This window comes from Grampus griseus (genome assembly GCF_964374135.1).
Source record: "Grampus griseus genome assembly, chromosome: 10".
NCBI classification, from domain to species: Eukaryota; Metazoa; Chordata; class Mammalia; order Artiodactyla; family Delphinidae; genus Grampus; species Grampus griseus.
This window is the reverse complement of record NC_139004.1, coordinates 71,887,958-71,912,117: the sequence shown is the minus strand read 5'-3', so window position 1 is coordinate 71,912,117 and position 24,160 is coordinate 71,887,958. Positions and strand designations below refer to the sequence as shown.

General features: G+C 37.6%; 1 protein-coding gene across 7 annotated transcripts in view; it reads right to left on the bottom strand.

Moving 5' to 3' along the window:
• Window positions 1-24,160, bottom strand: part of CCDC66 (coiled-coil domain containing 66) — a 54,243-nt gene that overhangs the window by 15,810 nt on the left and 14,273 nt on the right. For all 7 annotated transcript variants that reach the window (XM_082664548.1, XM_082664545.1, XM_082664546.1 and 4 more), the window contains 6 exons: window positions 8,433-8,564; window positions 7,794-8,044; window positions 7,497-7,581; window positions 6,505-6,666; window positions 4,822-4,966; window positions 4,226-4,366 (listed from right to left, as the gene is read on the bottom strand). In XM_082664548.1, the coding sequence (XP_082520674.1) occupies window positions 4,226-4,366; window positions 4,822-4,966; window positions 6,505-6,666; window positions 7,497-7,581; window positions 7,794-8,044; window positions 8,433-8,564 (916 nt within the window). The remainder of the gene's footprint in view (window positions 1-4,225; window positions 4,367-4,821; window positions 4,967-6,504; window positions 6,667-7,496; window positions 7,582-7,793; window positions 8,045-8,432; window positions 8,565-24,160) is intronic.

The following is a 24,160-nucleotide window of genomic DNA, read 5'->3' as shown; positions in this document are numbered from 1 at the left end:
AAAATGAAGAGAAGGGAAAAAATATTCCATACAATTGAAAACCAAAATAAAGTGGGAATAGCTATATTTATATCAGACAAAATAGACTTTAAAACAAAGTCTGTAACAAGAGACAAAGAAGGGCATTTAAAGAGGTCAATCCACCAGAAAATATAACATTTGTAAGTATTTATGGACCCAACATGGGAGCACCGAAATACATAAAGCAAATATTAACAGACCTAAAGGGAGAAATAGATGGCAATACAGTAATAGTAGGAGACTTTAATACCCCACTCACATCAATAGATAGATCATCTGGAAACAAAATAAATAAGCAAATAGCCTTTTATGATACATTAAATCAGAAGGACTTCACAGGTATATACAGAACGTTCTATCCAAAAGCAACAAAATCAATATATCACATTAACAAAGTGAAGGATAAAGATCATATAATCATCTCAACAGATGCAGAAAAAGCATTTGCCAAAATTCAACAATGGTTTATGATAAAAACTCTCAACAAAGTGGGTAGAGAGGGAAAGTATTTCAACCTAATAAAGGCCATATATGTCAAACCCACAGCTAAAATCATGCTTGATGATGAAAAGCTGAAAACTTTTTCAAAGACCAGGAAGAAGACAAGGATGCCCACTCTCACTGGTTTTATTCAACATAGTAGTGGAAGTCCTAGCAAGAGCAATTAGGGAGGAAAATGAAAGAAAAGGCATCCAGGGCTTCCCTGGTGGTGCAGTGGTTGAGAATCTGCCTGCTAATGCAGGGGACACAGTTCGAGCCCTGGTCTGGGAGGATCCCACATGCCGCGGAGCAACTAGGCCCGTGAGCCACAACTACTGAGCCTGCGCATCTGGAGCCTGTGCTCCGCAACAAGAGAGGCCACGATAGTGAGAGGCACGCGCACCGCGATGAAGAGTGGCCCCCACTTGCCACAACTAGAGAAAGCCCTTGCACAGAAACGAAGACCCAACACAGCAAAAATAAATTAATTAATAAAAACTCCTACCCCCAACATCTTAAAAAAAAAAAGAAAAGCCATCCAAATTTGTAAGGGAAAAGTAAAACTGTCACTATTTGCAGGTGACATATCATATACAGAAAACTCTAAAGCCTCCACCAAAAAAAACCCTATTAGAAATAACAAATGAATTCAGTAAACTTGCAGGATACAAAATCAACATACAAAAATCTCCTGCATTTCTATACACTAATAATGAACTGTCAGAATGAGAAATTAAGAACACAATCCCATTTCCAACTGCAACAGTCCCAATTACAAGTACATAAAAAAGAATAAAATATCTAGGAATAAATTTAACCATGGAGGTGAAAGACCTGTACACTGAAAACTGTAAGACATTAATGAAAGAAACTGAAGACGACTCAAATAAATAGAAACATATTCCAAGCTCATGGACTGGAAGAATTAATATTGTTAAAATGACCATGCTACCCAAAGCAATCTACAGATTCCACATAATCCCTATCAAAATTCCAAAGGTATTTTTCACAGAAACAGAACAAACAATCATAAAATTTGTATGGCACCACAAAAGACCCTGAATAGCTAAAGCAACCCTGAGAAAGAAGAACAAAGCTGGAGGCATCATGCTTCCTGATTTCAGAGTGTAATACAAAGCTGTAGTAATCAAAAGAGTATGGTACTGGCATGAAGACATACACATAGATCAGTGAAACAGAATAGAGAGCCCAGACATAAACCCATGCATATATGGTCAATGATTTTACAACAAAAGATCCAAAGAGAAACAACATTTTCTTCAATAAATGGCATTGGAAAAAATGGACAGCCACATGCACAGGAATGAAACTTGACCACTATTTTACATCATACACAAAAATGAATTAAAAACAGACTGAAGACTTAAATGTAAGACCTGAAATAATAAAACTTCTAGAGGAAAACTTAGGCAGTAAGTTCTCTGACACCGGTCTTGGCAGTGATTTTTTGGATTTGACACAAAAAGCAAAGGTAGCGTGAGCAAAACTAAACAACTGAGACTCCATCAAACTAAAAAGGTCCTGTACAGCAAAGGAAACCATCAACAAGATGAAAAGGCTGAATGGGAGAAAATATATACAAATCATGTATCATGTATTAAGAAGTCATACTATGCAACAGCAAAAAAAAAAATCCAATTAAAAAATGTGCAGAATATCTGAATAGACATTTTTCCAAAGGCAACATCTAGATAGCCAACACGGATATGTGAAAAGATGCTCAATATCCCTGATCATCAGGAAAATGCAAATAAAAATCACAATGAAATACCACCTCACACCTGTCAGAATGGCGATTATCAAAAAGACAAGAAATAAGAGCTGGTGAAGAAGTGGAGAAGAGGGAACCTTTGTGCACTGTTGGTGCGAATGTAAACTGGTGCAATCACTACGGAAAATAGTATTGGAAGTTCCTTAAAAATTAAAAATAGAACCATGTGATCCAGCAATCCCACTTCTGGGTACTTAGCTGAAGGAAATAAAAACACTAACTCAAAGAAATATATGCATTACTTTGTTCACTGCAGCATTATTTACAATAGCCAACAAATGGAAGCAACCTAAGTGTTTACTGATAAATGAATGAAGAAAATGTACTGTGTGTACACATACACACACACACACACACACACACACACGTATATACACACAATGGAATATTAGCCATGAAAAAGAATGAAATTTTGCCATTTCCAACAAAATGAATCGACCTGGGACATTATGCTAAGTAAAATAAGTCAAAAAGACAGACAAATATCATATGATCCTCAGGTATATGTGGAATCTGGGTGGAAAAAAAAAAAACCTCATAGATACAGAGAACAGATTGGTGCTGCCAGAGAGGGTGGTTGGGACGTGAGCAAAATGTACAACCTTCCAGTTATAAAATAAGTAAGTCTGGGGATGTAATGTACAGAATGTTGGCTATAGTAATAATATTGTACTGTATATTTGAAAGTTGCTAAGAGAGTAAATCTTCAAAGTTCTCATCACAAGAAAAAAAACTGTAACTCTGTATGGTAACGAATGTTAACTAGACTTCTTATTGTGATTATTTTACAATATATACAGATATCAAACATTATGTTGTACACCTGAAACTAATATTATGTGTCAATTATATCTCAATTTTACAAAAAAAATGAAAAGATTTATTGGAAGTTATGTAAAAAAAGAAAAAATATTTCCTAGACGCATGGATGGAGGGCTGAAAGGATTCACAGTAAGCATGGAGACCTATGATAATGATACCCAACATGGATATTACCTAATTAGTTATGTAAAAATTTAAAACAAGCACATGAAAAGATGCTCAACGTCAGCAATCATAATGAGAGAGCACTTTACAACCATGAGAATAGTAAGTATGGGCAAGGATGTAAAGAAATTGGAATCTTCATACATTTCTGATGAGAATGTAAAATGGTACAGCTGCTGTGGAACACAATTTAGTAGTTCCTCAATATTCTAAACATACAGTTACTATACGACTCAGCAATGCTACTCTTCTCCCCCAAGACACTGGAAATTTATGTCTACACAAAAATTTGCACATGAATGTTCACAGCAGCATATTTCCAACAGCCAAAAAGTGGAACCCAAATGTCCTCAACTGATGAAGGAATAAACAAAATGTGGTGGTATATCCATAAAATGGAATATTATTCAGTGATAAAAAGGAATGAAGTACTTACTATTACATGCAACAATATGGATGAAACTTAAAACATACTAAGTGAAAGAATCTAGACAGAGAAGACCACATATGATATGATTCCAATTATATGAAATGTCCAGAACAGACAAATCTAGAGAGACAGAAAGTAAACTGGTGGTTGCCCAAGAATAGAGGGGAGAGAGGAAACGGAGAATGATCGTCGATGGGTACAGGGTTTCTTTTTGGAGTGATAAAAATGTTCTAAAGTTAATTACGGTGATAGCTGCACAACTATGAATATAAAAACTGAATTGTGCTCTTTTAAAAAACACTGAATTGTACCCTTTAAAAGGGTAAATTTTATACTATGTAAATTGTATCTTAATAAAGCTGCTATAGAGAAATTAAAAACCAAGAAATACCTTTATTTCCTAACTCGTACTGAAAACCTCAAATTCCTTTACATTTTAAATTAATTTAACTTACTTCTAATTGTGACTTAAATTTTAAGTAAATTTTAAGCCAAATCACAATTTATACCAGTACCCGTTTGCACACCAGTGTCCTTCCTCGGAGAGGCTGTAGAGCTGATATATGCATTCATTTTACCACTGATTTTATCCAAGCCATGTCCTGAATTTGCAATGTTGTCAGTAGATGCATTATATTCCACTTGTATTGTATCAACTGGCAAGAGAAATAAGTTATGTGATAAAATGACATAGCAGCAACTAAATACACACAAGACTCTTAGTTTAGTCAAGCAGTGCAAACACTGCAATAAAAATTTAGAAGGGCTAGCCTAAAGTTTCTTACAAAAAGCTATCAGCATTCTTATCCCTTACTGAATTTTGGGAGATCACTTAATGGATACCTCTGTAAAAATGGGTACAAAAGTATACATTTTACCTATTGTGAGGAAAATGTAAGAAAATGTATGTGAAAAGATACTGAAAATTATAACATTATTTAGTTCTACTCTTAAGGCAATTTCCCAAGTAAGCATTATAACTTTACATTAGTTCAAAGTCTGAAATTCCTCAAAAAATATTTAGTTAACAGGTGTTTAAAGGTATTAAAAATAGGCAATTATTTAAAATTTTCAAGAAATATTATAAATAAAATTCTAGTCCAGTGCTTACTGCCAAGATTTTTAATCAATCTAGAAGTGTCATGTCCCTTTTGAGCCAATTCTCGGATTCTCTGTTCTTGTTTCAGTCTCTGTGCCAACTCCTGCGCTCTCTGCATCGTCTGGAACAGTTCAATTGTCTTAAGGGTCATGATTTCCTATCAATATTGAAGTGCACAAAGTTAATTAAATACAATTATCAAACGTACAGACTTGAATATTTTCTCTCAGTAGATATTTTCTAAGCTCCTACTATGTGCCAGGCACTATTCATGATACTGGGAGTAGAGAAGCCAAGAGAACAAAGTTCCTTCCCTTTTACAGATTACATTTTAGTATCTTTTTCTACAGCTGTATTATTAGACCACAAATACAAACACTCTTTTACCCATGCTATAAAGTTTTCAAAACTTCTAAAACCAACAGTCAATTCCACCTGAATTTTATTAAGATAAAAAAATAGATAATAAGAGGTAAGACTCAAGACTTACAGCCATTTTTTGCAATTCAAGCAAATCACACTTTGATTTTTTTCACATATGTAGTTATTTCATAGGTGTAGTTGGCTCAGCCTATTCAACATAATGAAATCAGAACCTAAATCATTTGTACCTTCATCGGCTAACTCTGAAGTAAAGGTTGCAAGTGGAAAACGGCAAGAAAAGGCAGTCTCTCAGCGCCACCTCCCAGCTCCAGGGGGAGTGCTGTATAGTCTGCTCTGTAGACCTCAGGAACCTTTGGCAATCAAATGTCATTGTATAACTTGCTCTTTGTCAGGCCCACTCAAACATGGCACTTGACATCACCATACCTATGCAGACTGTACCACTTAATATAGGGGTTCTCCTAGCCAACCAGATATCTACTCTTTTTAATAGACCCTTACTTAGCACAGAGGAATCCTCTAACACAGCAACAAACTCTATCATCAATCCCAGCCAATGACTCTGCAAGTAAATGCTCCTGTTCACAAGTGGATACAGACAGAAAGGCCAATCATTTCTCTTAACCTATTTAGAAATTTATTAGTATAATCATTGCTTAGAAAACATTTAAAAATCAAGCAAATGGATAACTTTTGTTTTATTTTGTAATAACTCATCCTGACCTTCTTAGCAGAAAGAAACCCAAGGAGTACAGCATTTGTGAATCAATCATTTGAAACAATAAAACCTCCAGCTTCCCTCCTACTTGCAAAACCTTCTTTATGCAAAGCTTTAATGTTTCTGCATAGTTTCACAACTTCAAAACACATGCAAATGTTCTGGTTATTTTTTCTTTAAAAACACACCCAGGGACTTCCGTGGTGGCGCAGTGGTTAAGAATCTGCCTGCCAATGCAGGGGACACAGGTGCTATCCCTGGTCCGGGAAGATCCCACATGCCGTGGAGCAACTAAGCCTGTGCGCCACAACTACTGAGCCTGCGCTCTAGAGCCCGTGTGCCATAACTACTGAGCCTGCATGCTGCAACTACTGAAGCCCGCGCGCCTAGAGCCCGTGCTCCGCAACAAGAGAAGTCACAGCAATGAGGAGCCCACACGCCGCAACAAAGAGTAGCCCCCCGCTCACCACAACTAGACGAAGCCCACGCACAGCAACAAAGACCCAACGTAGCCAAAAACAAATTTAAAAAAAACCCAAAAAACAACACACCCATTTTTACTCTAAAATGGTAGTTAGGATATAAATACCTACTTCCTTTTGTTTTTGCTTAAGTATATCTTCTTCATACTGTTTCTGCATCTCTTCTTGTTCCCGTGCTAAACGACGCTCCTCCTCTTGTTCCTCCTTCTTTCTTTGCTCTTCTTCAAGCTGCTTCTTCTTGCGCTTCTCTTCTACCTGAGCAGTGATGGCTTTCTAGTCATAAACAGTAACGTAAATTATTGTCATAAATTTTTAAAAAATCCATAAAGCATCTGGTGTTTCAAAAATGTTTATCAATATATAGAGAGTAATACGTATATGAGTTAAATTAAAATGTCAGGTTTCCAATGTATTTTTCCCATCTCCCATCAAGTTTTACATGCTTTTCCTTTAATCCCAAGAGGGCTCGTAGAAGAACTAAGAGAAAAACAACTGAAGAAACAATCTCAGTGCTTAGCATACACAGTGCCTGGTAAAAATAGCAGATGCTCTATAAATGTCTGTTCACTTAACCGACTGCAAGTAACCATATTAACTAAGCCAAATTCTTCATATAGTAGAGATTTGCCGAATTACTGGACATTTAAGTCCCTTTAGTATTAGACTAAAATTAGGACAAAATTTTAATCTTAGTTTCCTTTCTTATATTATCCATTAGATTTCTTAATCATAATTCTACTTCAATCCCTTGCATCTATTTCCCTTTCAAAGAACTAATTCTCATCCTGAACAGAATTCAGGAGAATTGGAGAAAAAAATATCCAATACCAACTTAAGATTTAGTGTCATTTCAGATACACAACCTAAACATTAAAGACCTTCTTCCCTGGAAGGCAGGTGGCTGTACTACATGATACTGTCTGGTTCTCAACATAAGTATAATTCTAATATAATGCCAGTTGGTGTAGGGATTAGATTCATCACAGGATTGTGCAGGGCCTGTTCTGTAAGTTTATACTGGAATTTTAATTTCCATTTACTTAGGTATCTAGCCCATGACTACTAATGATTCAGGCAAAGAACAACATTTGACAATGCAATACCTGATGTTCTAACTGTTTTTGTCGTCTCCTGTCTCGTTCCTCAATTTGAGCTGGGTCCAAAAGAGCAGTCATAGAACGGAGAAAGCTGGCAAGACAGATCCATTAGCTATTTAAAACCTCCAAAAGGTGGGTTTAACAAGGTGCTAAGTCATTTTTGTTTGAAATGTATCTACTAGTCATTTCTACTGTAAAGAAAAACACCAAACCTGAAACCAATTAAGATACAACTACAACAACAATCCTAAAAAGGCACACAGGCCTCCTTAAACACCAACAGGTGCTGAAGGAGGCACTTACTTCCTTTTCTTACTGCTTTCCACAGCCACGTCTCTAACAGGTCTTGCTACGTGCTCCTCCTCTGAAGGTTCAACCTGGCTTCCTGTTGTAGGTGTATACAGACTGCTGATACCAGCCAGGTCCTGAGCGTCCGGAGAGACACAGAAGTACTCTGGTTGTGTTTGTGTTGACCGAGAGGACAGCTGAGACTGAGAACCAGGACAGCTCTTGAATGAATCAAAATGTATTGCCCATCTGTCATGCTCCTCACCCTAATCACGACAAATAAGAACTGCTAAGAACTCTTCCAACTCTTATGTTTAAAATCTCAAATGACAAACATGATTTCTAAAAGTCACCACACAACAGAACAAGCATCATAAAGATTAACAAAACTGTATCCTGTATTGATCCCATATACATTTAGACAATTAAGCTTGGAGAATATGAAAAATTCAAAGAACCAGGAAATTTCTAAAACGTTAGTTACAAGAAGCTATGCAAAATCACACTGAATTCATTCAACGAAAGGTTCACAAGAGCAAATATGGAATAATTTGAATACTCTTGTCAAACAGTTTCAGGACACTTTTAAGTTTATGATTAGAGACTCTGAAATTATTTTTTCCCCCTTTATACCGATAAAACTTCATAAATTACCTTTGAAGATATAATTTTTTCCTCTACTTTTTTTTGCCGGTCATCCTCTATTTGCTTGTTCAACTCTTCAATCCATTTTCTCTGCTGTTCTTGTTTCACAGCACTGAAAGGGGGCTCCGTCAGTACTGCTTCCTAAACAAGTCATCAATACCATCAAAAGTTTACCTCTTTTTGTAACCACTTTATATTTACAAATCTTTCCAAATAATTTATATACATTTAACGTGGAAAGGTATTTAACTCTAAGAGAAGCAATAATTTTAAACAAAAAAATTCGAGGGACTTCCCTTGTGGCACAGCGGTTAAGAATCCGCCTGCCAATGCAGGGGACCCAAGTTCAAGCCCTGGTCCAGGAAGATCCCACATGCCCCGGAGCAACTAAGCCCGTGTGCCACAACTACTGAGCCTGCACTCTACAGCTTGTGAGCCGCAACTATTGAGCCCCCGCGTGCCACAACTATTAAAGCCTGCGTGCCTAGAGCCCATGCTCCGGAACAAAGACAAGCCAACATAATAAGAAGCCCATGCACCACAACAAAGAGTAGCGCCCCCCCCCCGCCCCCGCTCACCACAACTAGAGAAAGCTCACACGCAACAAAGGCCAAATGCAGTCAAAAATAAATAAATAAATAAATGTATAAATAATAATACTTAAAAAAAATTCAAGTATACAAGAATTAAGTAGATATATTCTAATTTTCAGAATCATATATTTGTAACACATACTAGCAGAAGGATATAAGATAACTAAGTAAACGTAAAGAAAGGAAATTTTCTAATGAAAAATAGAAAATTTTCTCCAAACCAATTATAAGATTTTCAAATTTCTATCCTAATATAGTCTCATTTACTTTGAAAGGAATCACTGATAAACTGAAATAGATAAATACTGTTTAACACTTGGCTTCAGAATACAAAAACATTGCTTTGGGACCAAGAGCCAGGAGGATATAATACAGCCAGAGGCTTTCTCTTACTGAATCATAATGCCTCTTTTGGATACCTTTTGTTCCCATTTCTGCTGCTACAGCCCTAGCATGATCTATGACATTTCACTAAGAAAAATATATTGTGTCCAGATTAAGTTCTTGAATTCTAAGAAAAATAAAAACAGTAGCATAAAAATTTATTGTTCCTTTAACTTATGAGAGTTTAGTACGCTTTAACAAAAAGGAAAGCATATATTCTACTCAAACTGTCCTAAAATGCAAGAGCTAAGCAACAAAACATTTTGTTACATGACATAACTACAGGACATAATTTTTAAAAGTTTGACAGAATAATATAATGGCAAAGCTCATTAGTTTTCAACCAATTGCTTTGATCAAAGGAAATACTTACACAAAAAGGAAAAATCTTAGTATCGCAGGTGCTCTCACACATTTTAAAACAGATAAAAACCAACCCTATTTATTTAAGCCTAAAAGAACCACTTCAAAAGGAGCATTTTCTTCAGGTAAGTGATTTAACAGTTCTTCTAATTTTAGAAATGTTATTTTAGAGGTCTAACTGGAAAAAAAAAAAAAAGGACCCTTTGAACTCCTTATAAGAAATTCACAGGGAATTCCCTGGCAGTCCAGTGGTTAGGACTCCGCAATTTCACTGCCAATGGAGCGGGTTCAATCCCTGGTCGGGGAACTAAGATCCCAGAAGCCACATGGCATGGCCAGAAAAAAAAACAAATTCACAATATGGCATTGAATCAACATAGAATTCTGTAATCTGTTTCTTAAGTCTGATGTAACCAGATCTGGTTTCAAATTTTGGTGGGGTTTCCAGTTATTCAAGGATAAGACACAAAATACCCTTGAAAATTCCTAAAATCCTCATCAAATGCTTTATATACATGTCTTATATTTACAACCCTGTGGAAAATTTAATAATCAGTTCTTCCAATTCAGTCTTCAACTTCTTACTCAAGGATGACTTACATCCTTGTTTTACTTGCTTGCCACCTGAATAAGTCATTTCACTTCTCCAACCGACTAGAAAACTCTTCAAATTATTACTTTCTTTTTTACAAGTCTTCCCCCACGTGCATTCAGTTACAGGAATGAAAGTATAAGGATCTGGGGGGTGGGAGAGGTGGTAGGTAAATGAAAACTCTCTTTTGACTACTGAGCTCATTTTAGTTGAAACCTGAGTAAGGCAAATGTGTGTAAAATGCAAGACTCACTGTGTAACAAATGTGTTCTGATGATGATCTAGCACCTCCCTTCTGTTAATGCTTCAACATGGCTAAGAACCCTCTTTCTCTAGGTTCACTCACTTTTTCACTTTCTCTCTTTCACATTATTGACCTCAGATGCCCCTTCCCCTACATAAAAGCTCCTTTTCTAAACACCTATTTTGAGCCTATTCTCAAGTGACAGCCTTGAGTGAAAACTCATTTTCACAGGTACTCAATACACACTTCCCCACAAACAGTTCCTAATGTTACAGGTTCCTAATGTAAATCTTTAGCTACCTTCAAGTTCTTCTATGTTAGAAATTGCTAGTCTTACTCCTAATATAAATGCTGTATGAATGGCAGCTGCTATATCAGAACTGAAAGTAGAGGCTTTTCAAATGGTCACCTAGACATGCTTAGTTCTGTTTCATTTAATTCTCCCCTTAAAGCAGTCTAAAAATGCATGTCTGTGAAAGGAGAACACTCAGTGGTGACTTTGCCATGGTCCACAATAGTCCTGCTTGCCAGTGCATGATTCCCAAGCCCAGACACCAAGCCTCCCTACTTTAGACAGTCTGTCCACCTACTCATCTTGTCCACTCAGTACGCATAAAAGGCATGCTTCTGGGTGGTGGGTGGTTTCAGGACACTGGGCTAGAAAAAAACAGATCTTCCAAGAGGAAGAGCAGCACAACCAAGAGCTACAATCATTTTGGAGGGTGGGCTGGAGTACTCTGAACTTGAAAGTGACTGTAAAATCTCTGGAACCAGGACTACACAGTTGTGCACGTGGCTAAAATCCTGGTTTTCATGTGCTTATTGGCCATATCTTTGGAGCCATATCTGTTCAGTCTTTTCCTTATTTTCCAATTTTACTAACACAATCGTCCCTTGGTATCTGTGGGGTACTGGGTTGCAGGACCTCCTGAATATACCAAAACTGGCAGATACTCAAGTCCCTTATATAAAATAGTGTAGTATTTGCATGTAACCTATGCACGTCCTCATGTGTATTTAAAATCAACTCTAGGTTACTTACAATACCTAACAGAATGTGTATGCTATGTAACTAGTTGCCAGTGCGTAGCAAATTGAAGTTTGGCTTTTTGAAACTTTCTGGAATATTTTTTCCCTGATATTTTCCTTTTTCTTTTTTTTTTTAACTAATTACTTTATTATACATTTTCATAAAGAACTTTATGTATGTTATCTTTTTTAGCCCTCACAATAATAACAATAATAATACGAATTGGCTGACAACACTCTCTCTGTTACAAGCACTGCTGGGCATTTTATATACATTAATTTCCATGATAAAATTATGGGGTAGGCATCATTTTTAAAGAAATGAGAACTAAGGCACAGAGGTGTTAAGTATCTTATTAAGACTCATGGCATCTGGAAGTTTTTTCCAAACATTTTCAGTCCGAGATTGGTTGAATCTATGGATCTGGCACCCACGGATACAGAGGGCCGCTTGCATCCAACTATTCTGATCTTATTTCCTTCCTTCTACTTCCTTTGGGTTTAACTGTTGCAATTCTTTCTCTAACTTCTTGAAATGAATACTTAGATCATTTATGTTTTGCTTTCAGTCTTTCTCTTCCAAGAAATGCATTTAAGCCTATAAACGTCCAAGCACAGGAAGCTCATATGTTCTCATATATATTTTCATCATCATTCGGTTCAACACACTTTCTAATTCTGAGTTTTCTTTCACTTAAAAGACTACTGCTTAAATATCAAACATTTGGAAACTTTGTTATTTGTTACTGATATCTAGCTTAATTCCACTGTGATCAGATAACATATTCTGTGTAATCTAAACCTATGAAATTTGTTGAGACTTTATGGCCTAGCAAATTACTAATTCTCACATTTTTTTCGGTTTTTTTTTTTTTTTTTTTTTGCAGTACGCGGGCCTCTCACTGTTGTGGCCTCTCCCGTTGCGGAGCACAGGCTCCAGATGCGCAGGCTCAGCGGCCATGGCTCAGCGGCCCAGCCGCTCCACGGCATGTGGGATCTTCCCGGACCGGGGCATGAACCCATGTCCCCTACATCGGCAGGTGGACTCTCAACCACTGCGCCACCAGGGAAGCCCTTAATTCTCACTTTTAATTTCTAAAATATTTTGCCCATAGATTTTTTGGGTTTTCTATATAAATGACAAACTGCTACAGTTTTATTTTTTCCTTTCCAGTTCTTAAGACTTTTAATTTGTCTTGCTATACTGGCTAGGACTACCAATAACATAGTAATAATAATATGGGCATTTTATTTAATTTTTAATTTTAAAGGGACTACTACTAAAATTTCTCGTTTAGTATGATGTTCGCTATAGGGTGGTTGTTTTTTTTTTTTAAATACTCAATTGGAAATTCCTTCTAGTTTAATTGCCTGAAATACTGTCCTTAACAAACTGGCTTTGAGTTTTATCAAATGCTTTTCCTGCATCTATTAAAATGTTTTGTTCTATTGTGTTAAAATGGTACACTATACTTGCAGATTTTTAAAAATTCCCTTAACCCATTATGAACCGTAGTCATGATATATTACCTTTTTACACATTATCAAATTTTACTTGTTAATATACTTTTTTAGAATTTTTGTGTGTATATTCATGAATGAAATAAACCTAATTTTCCTTTTTTGTTATTTTTCTGGCTTTAATACCAAGTTTATACTGGGCTTGCAGAATGAATTGGGGGCCATTTCATATTTCTACTGCCTGGAAAGCTGAATAAATTTGGGATTTATTTCTTTAAAGTTTGGTAGAAACTGTCAGTAAAACCATGTGGGCATTTTGTTCTCCTTGTGGGAAAGTTTTTTTTTACCCAGATCTACAATTACTTTAATGGTTACATAATTATTCAAGCTTTTTACTTATTTTTATGTCAGTTCCTGTAAGTTATAACTTTTCCAGTAATTTACCCACTTCATCTAAGTTTTCATAATTATTGGCATAATATATTAACTTACTAATGATTCACTCTCTACCTGCAATGCCATTTTCACTCATTATATATTTCACCGACTGGTGCCCTTATTTTCTTTCCTTTTTTTTTAATTTTTAAATTTAAGTAAAACTGACCTGCAACACTATGCTAGTTCCAGGTGCACAACATAGTGATTCAATATTTCTATACATTACAAAATGATCACAAGTCTAGTTACCATCTGTCACCATACAAAGTTATTACAGTATTATTGACTATATTCCCCATGCTGTACATTTATCTCCATGACTCATATATTTTTTAACTACAAGCTCATACCTCTTAATTTCTGTCACCTGTTTCACTTATGCCCCCACCCCCCTCCCCTCTAGCAAAACCACTTGTTTATTCTCTGTATCTATGAGTCTGTTTGCTTCATTATGTTCTGTTCATTTGTTTTGTTTCCTAGATTCTACATATAAGTGAAATCATATAGTACTCTTTGTCTTTCTCTTACTTCACTTAGCATAAGTGAAGTAAGCAGATAGACTTCTAGGTCCGTCCATGTTTTTATAAACAGCAAGGTTTCATTAGTTTTTATGGCTGAGTAACATGCCATTATATACATACACCACATCTTTATCCATTCATCTATCGATAGACCCTAGGTTGCTTCTTTATGTCCCCTATTGTAAACTGCAATGAACATGGGATGCATGTATCTTTTCAATTTAGTGGTTTTTTTCCTTTGGAAGAATATCCAGAAGTAGAACTGCTGGATTGTATGGTAGTTCTGTTTTTAATTTTTGGAGGAAACTCCATCCTGTTTTCCATAATGGCTATACTAATTTACATTCCCACCAACAGCTGGTGGGAAAATTCCTTATTTTCATGATCTATTTCTTCTAATTTAGGTTTATTTTGTTCTTTTCCTAACTTAAGAGAGATTTATCTAGGTTTAGTGTTATGGGTAATTGGCGTACACAACTTACTCTCAGTGTTCTCCTCCACCTGTTTAGTTGTTAGTAAGTTCTGCTTCTTATTCTAAAAGGGGATTCACAGGTATATGAAGTACTTAGTACACTTCTTGGATCCTAACAGGCCCTCAAACAAATCAATTTCCTTATTTTATTTAATTATTAAATCTTTCTGATAAGGCAAAGAGACCCACTCAGTTGTTTGCTTTTTTTCCTTTTCTTTTTTTGGCCCCGCCATGCAGCATGTGGGATCTTAGTTCCCTGACCAAGGATCAAACCTGTGCAGTGGAAGCACGGAGTCCTAACCACTGGACCGCCAGGGGATCCCCCCCACCAGTTTTGAATAAGGAAGAGGATTTCCTTCCATAAAGTTTAATTTTGGAGGACTGAGATAGGATTCCTCTGATTCCAAGAATGCCAGTATAGAGAGGCAAAGGGAAACTTTAGCTAGGACTGATTCATTTTAGTCAAGCTATTGTATTTCTTTCTTCTGAAATTAGGCCATCAGTGGACTGGTACTAGTTTATAACTTAGTCACAACCCATTTCTGTTGTGGAAAGGGCTTCATAATTCACAAACACTCTTCTCAGAATTCTAAAGTAACTTGACAACAAATGGAATATAAAGGTTCTAGGCATTCAATTTTTATTCTACTGGGTTGTGACCAACTATTAAAAAAAATCCTGTCCTGTAAGTGCTATAAATCTAGAGAAATTCTTGTTGAACTCTGAACCATGCTATAATGAGCTCTTTTTGGTACATGACATGAATAGAAACGTTTTATGGATTATCCTTTATACCTGTGAAAAATAAAGGAAACCTCATTTAAAATGGAGTCAGAAAGCCCTGAAGGTGGAACTCTCACCCATATATGACTCACCACAGCTTACAGACCCCACCAAGATTTCCTTCTCACTAGCAACAAGCTTCCCACCACCTGCAGCTACCACAGCCCTCTCCAATTTCCTCCTTTCCTCTACAAAATCAAGTTCCTCTCCTCTGTTCTCCAGACTTGCCTAAGGTTTGTCACAGTTTGCTTGTCCTGAATTACAACTGTCTACTATTCCCAAATAAACTCATGTTGCTGGTAAAATAACTTGCTCTTTTGTTTTTTAAGGTCAACATATCCTTCTGTGTGTCAGAAATAATACATAATATTTTTAAAAGTCAGAAAGTTGAAATGCCAAACAATGGAAAAGATAAAATATACGTAATATAGTGATGATTATTATATATGAATATCTTGGGCATTAATGCAGACTGGTGTTTGTGTATCTACTCATTAAGAAAATATAATACCAAAAGGATCCACATCAAACTCATATGCTGCACAATAACCACCACCTTCAAGAGTCTATACACACACACACACACACACACACACACACACACACACACACACACAACTGTTAGAATAAAATTCAGCGAAGTTGCAGGATACAAAACCAGGAGGAAAAAATCAGTTGCATCTCTATACACTAACAATGAACAATCTGGGAAAATAAAATTAAGAAAACTATTCCATGTACAATAGCACCAAATACTAAGAATAAAATACTTAGGAATAAGTAGGCCAAAGACATGTACACTGAAAACTACAAAACATTGCTGATAGAAATTAAAGACACAAATATCAATAAATGGAAAGACCCTACCTTCATGAATAGGAAGACTTCGTATTGTCAGGATTACCTAAAGCAAGCTACAGATTCAAAGCAAACCCTCTGAAAATCTTGATGTTTTTTGCAGAAATGGAAAAATGCATCCTAAAATTCATATGGAATCTCAAGGAACCCTGAATAGGTGAAATAATATTGAAAAAGAAAATTGGAGGACTTAACCACTTTCTGATTTCAAACCTTACTACAGAGAGGGGGAAGATGGTGGAAGAGTAAGACGCGGAGATCACCTTCCTCCCCACAGATACATCAGAAATACATCTACACATGGAACAACTCCTACAGAACACCCACTGAACGCTGGCAGAAGACCTCAGACCTCCCAAAAGGCAAGAAACTCCCCACGTACCTGGGTAGGGCAAAAGAAAAAAGAATAAACAGAGACAAAAGAATAGGGATGGGACCTGCACCAGTGGGAGGGGGCTGTGAAGGAGGAAAGGTTTCCACACACTAGGAAGCCCCTTCGCAGGGAGACTGCGGGTGGTGGAGGGGGGAAGCTTCGGAGCCGCGGAGGAGAGCACAGCAACAGGGGTGTGGAGGGCAAAGCGGAGAGATTCCCGCACCGAGGATTGGTGCCGACCGGCACTCACCAGCCCGAGAGGCTTGTCTGCTCACCCGCCGGGGCAGATTGGGGCTGGGAGGTGAGGCTCGGGCTTCGGTCGGATCCCAGGGAGAGGACTGGGGTTGGCGGCGTGAACACAGCCTGAAGGGGTTAGTGCACCACGGCTAGGCTAGCCGGGAGGGAGCCCGGGGAAAAGTCTAGACCCGCCAAAGAGGCAAGAGACTTCTTCTTCCCTCTTTGTTTCCTGGTGCTTGAGGAGAGGGGATTAAGAGCCCTACTTAAAGGAGCTCCAGAGACGGGCACGAGCCACGGCTAACAGCGCGAACCCCAGAGACGGGCATGAGATGCTAAGGCTGCTGCTGCCGCCACCAAGAAGCCTGTGTGCGAGCACAGCTCACTATCCACACCTCCCCTCCCGGAAGCCTGTGCAGCCCGCCACGGCCAGGGTCCCGGGATCCAGGGACAACTTCCGCGGGAGAACGCACGGCACGCCTCAGGCTGGTGCAACGTCCCACCGACCTCTGCCCCCGGTATGGTAATCAAAACAGTGAAACAGTGGCATAAAGACAGACATACAGAACAAATGAACTGAATGGAGAGCCCAGAAATAAACCCTTTCATATACAGTCAAATGATTTTCGACAAGAGTGCCAAGATGATTTGATGGGGAAAGAAGAGTCTGGAGCCGGGAAAACTGGATATCCACATGCAAAAGAATGAAGCTGGACCGTTACCTTACACCATATATAAAAATTAACTCAAAATGGATCAAAGATCTAAACTATAAAACTCCTTTAGAAGAAAACATAGGGGGAAGCTCCACAACGTTAGATTTGGCAATGATTTCTTAGATATGACACCAACAGCACAGGCAACAAAAACAAAGAATAGGTAAAATGGACTTCATCAAAATTAAAAACTTTTGTACAAGAAAGGACACTATGAAGTGAGTGAAAAGTCAACTCATGAAGGAAATACCTGTAAATTATATACCTGATAAGGAGTTAATAACCAGAATAAGTAAAGAACTCCTACTACTCAACAAAAAAGAAAATCCAATTCAAAAATGGACAAAGGTGCTTGCTTCGGCAGCACATATACTAAAATTGGAACGATACAGAGAAGATGAGCTTGGTCCCTACATAGGATGACACGCAAATTCGTGAAGCATTCCATATTTTTATCCCAGGAATGCAAGGATTCTTCAATACACGTAAATCAGTCCATGTGATGCACCATATTAACAAACTGAAGGAGAAAAACCATATGATCACCTCAATAGAGGCAGAAAAAGCTTCCGACAAAATTCAACACCCGTTTATGATAAAAACCCTTCAGAAAGTAGGCATACAGGGAACTTACCTTAACATAATAAAGGCCATATATGACAAACCCACAGCCAACATCATCCTCAATGGTGAAAAACTGAAACCATTTCCTCTAAGATCAGGAATAAGACAAGGTTGTCCACTTGCACCACTGTTATTCAAATAGTTTTGGAAGTTTTAACCACAGCAATCAGAGAAGAAAAAGAAATTAAAGGAATCCAAATCGGAAAAGAGGAAGTAAAGTTGTCACTGTTTGCCAATGACATGATACTATACATAGAGAATCCTAAAGATGCTACCAGAAAACTACTAGAGCTAATCAATGAATTTGGTACAGTTTCAGGATACAAAATTAATGCACAGAAATCTCTTGCATTCCTATACACTAATGGTGAAAATCTGAAAGAGAAATTAAGGAAACACCCCCATTTACCATTGCAACAAAAAGAATAAAATACCGAGGAATAAACCTACCTAAGGAGACAAAAGATCTATATGCAGAAAACTATAAGACACTGATTAAAGAAATTAAAGATGATACAAACAGATGGAGAGATATACCATGTTCTTGGATTGGAAGAATCAACATTGTGAAAATGACTGTACTACTCAAAGCAATCTACAGATTCCATGCAGTCCCTACCAAACTACCACTGACATTTTTCACAGAATTAGAACAAAAAATTTCTCAATTTGTATGGAAACACAAAAGAACCCAAATAGTCAAAGCAATCTTGATAAAGAAAAACGGAGCTGGAGGAATCAGGCGCCCTGACTTCAGACTATACTACAAAGCTACAGTAATCAAAACAGTATTGTACTGGCACAAAAACAGAAATACAGATAAATGGAACAACAGGATAGAAAGTCCAGAGATAAACCCACACACATATGGTCACCTTATTTTTGATAAAGGAAGCAAGAATATACAATGGATAAAAGACAGTCTCCTTAATGAGTGGTGCTGGGAAAACTGGACAGGTACATGTAAAAGTATGAAATTAGAACACTCCCTAACATCATACACAAAAATAAACTCAAAATGGATTAAAGACCTAAATGTAAGGCCAGAGACTATCAAACTCTTAAGAGGAAAACATAGGCAGAACACTCTATGACATAAATCACAGCAAGATCCTTTTTGACCCACCACCTAGAGAAATGGAAATAAAAAGAAAAATAGACAAATGGGACCTAATGAAACTTAAAAAGCTTTTGCACAGCAAAGGAAAACATAAACAAGACGAAAAGACAACCCTCAAAATGGGAGAAAGTATTTGCAAATGAAGCAACTGACAAAGTATTAATCTCCAAAATTCACAAGCAGCTCATGCAGCTCAATATCAAAAAAACAAACAACCCAATCCAAAAATGGACAGAAGACCTAAATAGACATTTCTCCAAAGGAGATATACAGATTGACAACAAACACATGAAAGGATGCTCAGCATCCCAAATCATTAGAGAAATGCAAATCAAAACTACAATGAGGTATCACCTCACACCAGTCAGAATGGCCATCATCAAAAAACCTACACACAATAAATGCTGCAGAGGGTGTGGAGAAAAGGGAACCCTCTTGCACTGCTGGTAGGAATGTAAATTGATACAGCCACTGTGGAGAACAGTATGGAGGTTCCTTAAAAAACTACAAATAGGGCTTCCCTGGTGGCGCAGTGGTTGAGAGTCTGCCTGCCGATGCAGGGGACGTGGGTTCGTGCCCCGGTCCGGGAAGATCCCACATGCCGCGGAGCGGCTGGGTCCGTGAGCCATGGCCGCTGAGCCTGCACGTCCGGAGCCTGTGGTCCGCAACAGGAGAGGCCACAACAGTGAGAGGCCCACGTACCGCAAAAAACAAAAACAAAAACAAAAAAGACTACAAATAGAACTACCATATGACCCAGCAATCCCACTACTGGGCATATACCCTGAGAAAACCATAATTCAAAAAGAGTCATGTACCACAATGTTCACTGCAGCTCTATTTACAATAGCCAGGACATGGAAGCAACATAAATATCCATCAACAGATGAATGGATAAAGATGTGGCACATACATACAATGAAATATTACTCAGCCATAAAAAGAAATGAAATTGAGTTATTTGTAGTGAGGTGGATGGACCTAGAGTCTGTCATACAGAGTGAAAAAGTCAGAAAGAGAAAAATAAATACCGTATAACTAACATATATATGTGGAATCATAAAAAAAAAAAAAAAAGGTTCTGAAGAACCTAGGGGCAGAACAGGAATAAAGACACAGATGTAGAGAATGGACTTGAGGACACAGGGAGGGGGAAGGGTAAGCTGGGACGAAGTGAGAGAGTGGCATGGACTTATATACACTACCAAATGTAAAATAGATAGCTAGCAGGAATCAGTTGCATAGCACAGGGAGATCAGCTCAGTGTTTTGGGACCACCTAGAGGGGTGGAATAGGGAGGGTGGGAGGGAGACGCAAGAGGGAGGAGATATGAGGGTGTATGTATAGGTACAGTTGATTCACTTTGTTATAAAGCAGAAACTAACACACCACTGTAAAGCAATTATACTCCAATAAAGATGTTAAAAAAAAATGCACAAAGGACTTATAGACATCTCTCCGAAGAAGATATACAGATGGCCAATAAGCACATGAAAAAATGCTCAACATCAAGAATCATTAGGGAAGTGTAAATCAGAACTACGAGACGCCACTCCACATCCATTAGGATGGCTATCAACCAAAAGAAAAAAAGAAAAAAACAAGTGTTAGTGAAGATGTAATCAGAACCCTTGTGCACTGCTGATGGGAATGCACAATGGTGCAGGAGCTGTGGAAACGGTATAACAATTAAAAATAAAATTATCAAATTAAAACTGGTAAAAATTTAACATAAAAAGATAAAACATAAAATTACCATATGATCCAGCAATTTCACTTATAGGTATATACCCAGAAGACTTGCAAATACAGACTTGGAGAGATTATCTGTACATCAAGGTTCATAACAGCATTATTCCCAATAGCCAAAAGGTGGTAACAACTCAAATGTCCATCAACATTTGGATGAATGGATAAACAAAATGTAGTATCATACATAAAATGGAATATTTTCAGCCTTAAAAAGGAATGGAATTCTGATACATGTTTACAACATGGATGAACCCTCTAAACATTAAGTGAAATCTGTCAGACACAAAAGGACAAATACTGTGTTAGTCCACTTAAACATACTGAGAATAATCAAATTCATAGAGACAGAAAGTAGAATGGTGGTTGCCAGGGGCTAAGGGGAGGGAGAAATGGGGAGTTACTATTTAATGGGTATAGTTTCAGTTTGGAATGATTAAAAAATTCTGGAGATGGATAGTGGTATGGTTGCAACACAGTGTGAATGCACTTAATGCCGCTTAACTGTACACTTAAAAATGATTAAAATGGTAAATTTTATGTTATGTATATTTTACCACCACAAAAGGGTAAATTTGATGTTATGTATATTTTACCACCAAATTTTTACCACCGAAAATTAAGAGGAATTTTTTGTTGGCTAACTGCAGAACTATGATCTGGTGGTAGCAGTAAGAAGCTAGCAGAAAGATAACCTCACTTTCTATCCCATGTTAGTATGCTAGAATATACTCTCTTCACTTAAGAGGCTTCCCAGGAAGGGGTAGTCATTAGGGAAAGCCAAGGTTTCATGGAGGTGACGTATTCTCACAAAGGCTGAGGCTATAAGTAAATTTCTTAGAAACACAAAAAGAAATGTTAAGCTGCACAGTGTAAAAAAACGTTTGGGCTGAACAATACAGGAAAGAGAATACAGGACCATTCAACTGGGGGAGGAGGAGTAAGACTGAGAATCAAGAAGAGGAGAGAGGAAAGGAAGATGGTGAGAGGATTGACTCTTAGCAGCCTCAGGGTTCAGAATGGACCTGTGCTTTGTAAATTATAACTAGAGCAAACTTTCATTAAACACTTGTTATATGTCAGCCACTGTCTTATGCACTTAATATGCATTACCTCATGTTTTTTTAATTTTTATTTTTTGCGGTACGCGGGCCTCTCACTGTTGTGGCCTCTCCCGTTGCGGACCACAGGCTCCGGACGCGCAGGCTCGGCGGCCATGGCTCACAGGCCTAGCCGTTCCGCGGCATGTGGGATCTTCCCGGACCGGGGCACGAACCCGTGTCCCCTGCATCGGCAGGTGGACTCTCAACCACTGCGCCACCAGGGAAGCCCCGCATTATCTCATGTTTTAACAAAATTGGCCTTGATGATTCTGCTTGCAACTAAATTTCTCCTCCTCTCAATTACATTAAGAGGTTAACTTAATATTCAAATAATATAAATGGTTGTGGCTATGGCTGGGATTTATGAAACCAACTGCTTTCAAGTATTTAAAGGGGGATTTTTTTGTTGCAGTTCATGTCCCCCCAGTAGCACCTCTCCATTATCTTACAGCATTCACACATAAATACATAAAAACTACATTTAAACAGTAAAAATATGCATAGGTAATCATACTCTAATCCTTGGTTGTCCAACCCTGGATTTAGTATATGATTTCCTTTCTAGTCTTTCTCCCATCCCCAACCCCTATCTCTGACTCTAAAATATAAATAACTTTACTGGTTTTCTAGATTATTAAAAAAAAATGACACATGCTATCATTCAAAAAAAAAAAGCAAAAAAACTAAAAGTCACCTTAAATGGTTAATTCTTTATCTCATTAACAATCATAGTATGGATTACTCCCAGATAATAAATGACCTAAAAAGCCATGCAAAATAAGCAATAATAAATGACATGCTAACACTTCAACTGACATTTCGGTAACAGAAATACCTAATATTTTTAGCATTAAAGTTTTTTTAATCCTCATGTTGAAAAGTAAATAAGCTTACAACTGATTCTCAATGACGTCATGAGTAGTTTTATTTGCAGTTTTTAGTAGTATGTGCATGCATCAATTTCTAAACTTTAAAAACTTAGAATTATCATCCAGAACTATAGAGTTTTCCAAAATAACTTCTAGAAAGACTAATTTATTGCCTTTTAACATTTGGTCAAAGTGCTTTTGGGAACACAGAAAAACGTAATTCATATTTCATTCCTTTTGTTAACGTAAAATTATCAACAGACTATAAACTGATGTAAGCTAGTCAGTCCTATATGGAGCAGAACAAGCTGCCATGCAAACAATCTAACTGACGGGGTTCTATAAGAACTCTACCAGTACTGAAAATGTCTACCACCAGAATCATACCTTTAGGTTACTGCCTTATTTTCAGAATACATTTGTTAAAATGTAAATGTTCATTAGGAAGGAAAAAAAGAAATAGTTAATAACTTTTTTAAAATTTAAGGAGCAGAGCTTCCCCGGTGGCACAGTGGTTAAGAATCCGCCTGTCCAGTATTTACAATAGCCAGGACATGGAAGCAACCTAAGTGTCCATCGACAGATGAATGGATAAAGAAGATGTGACACATACATACAATGGAACATTACTCAGCCATAAAAAGAAATGAAATTGAGTTATTTGTAGTGAGGTGGATGGACCTAGAGTCTGTCATACAGAGTGAAGCAAGTCAGAAAGAGAAAAACAAATACCGTATGCTAACACATGTATATGGAATCTAAAAAACAACAAAAAAAGAAAAAATCGTTCTGAAGAACCTAGGGGCAGGACAGGAATAAAGATGCAGATGTAGAGGATGGACTTGAGGACATGGGGAAGGGGAAGGGGATGCTGGGACGAAGTGAGAAAGTAGCATTGACATATATACACTACCAAATGTAAAACAGATAGGTAGTGGGAAGCAGCCGCATAGCACAGGGAGATCAGCTCGGTGCTTTGTGACCACCTAGAGGGGTGGGATAGGGAGGGTAGGAGGGAGACGCAAGAGGGAGGGGATATGGGGATATGTGTATACATATAGCTGACTCACTCTGTTATACAGCAGAAACTAACACAATAATGTAAAGCAATTGTACTCCAATAAAGATGTTAAAAAAAAAAAAAGGAATCCGCCTGCCAATGCAGGGGACACAGGTTTGAACCCGGGGACATGGGTTTGAACCCTGGTCCA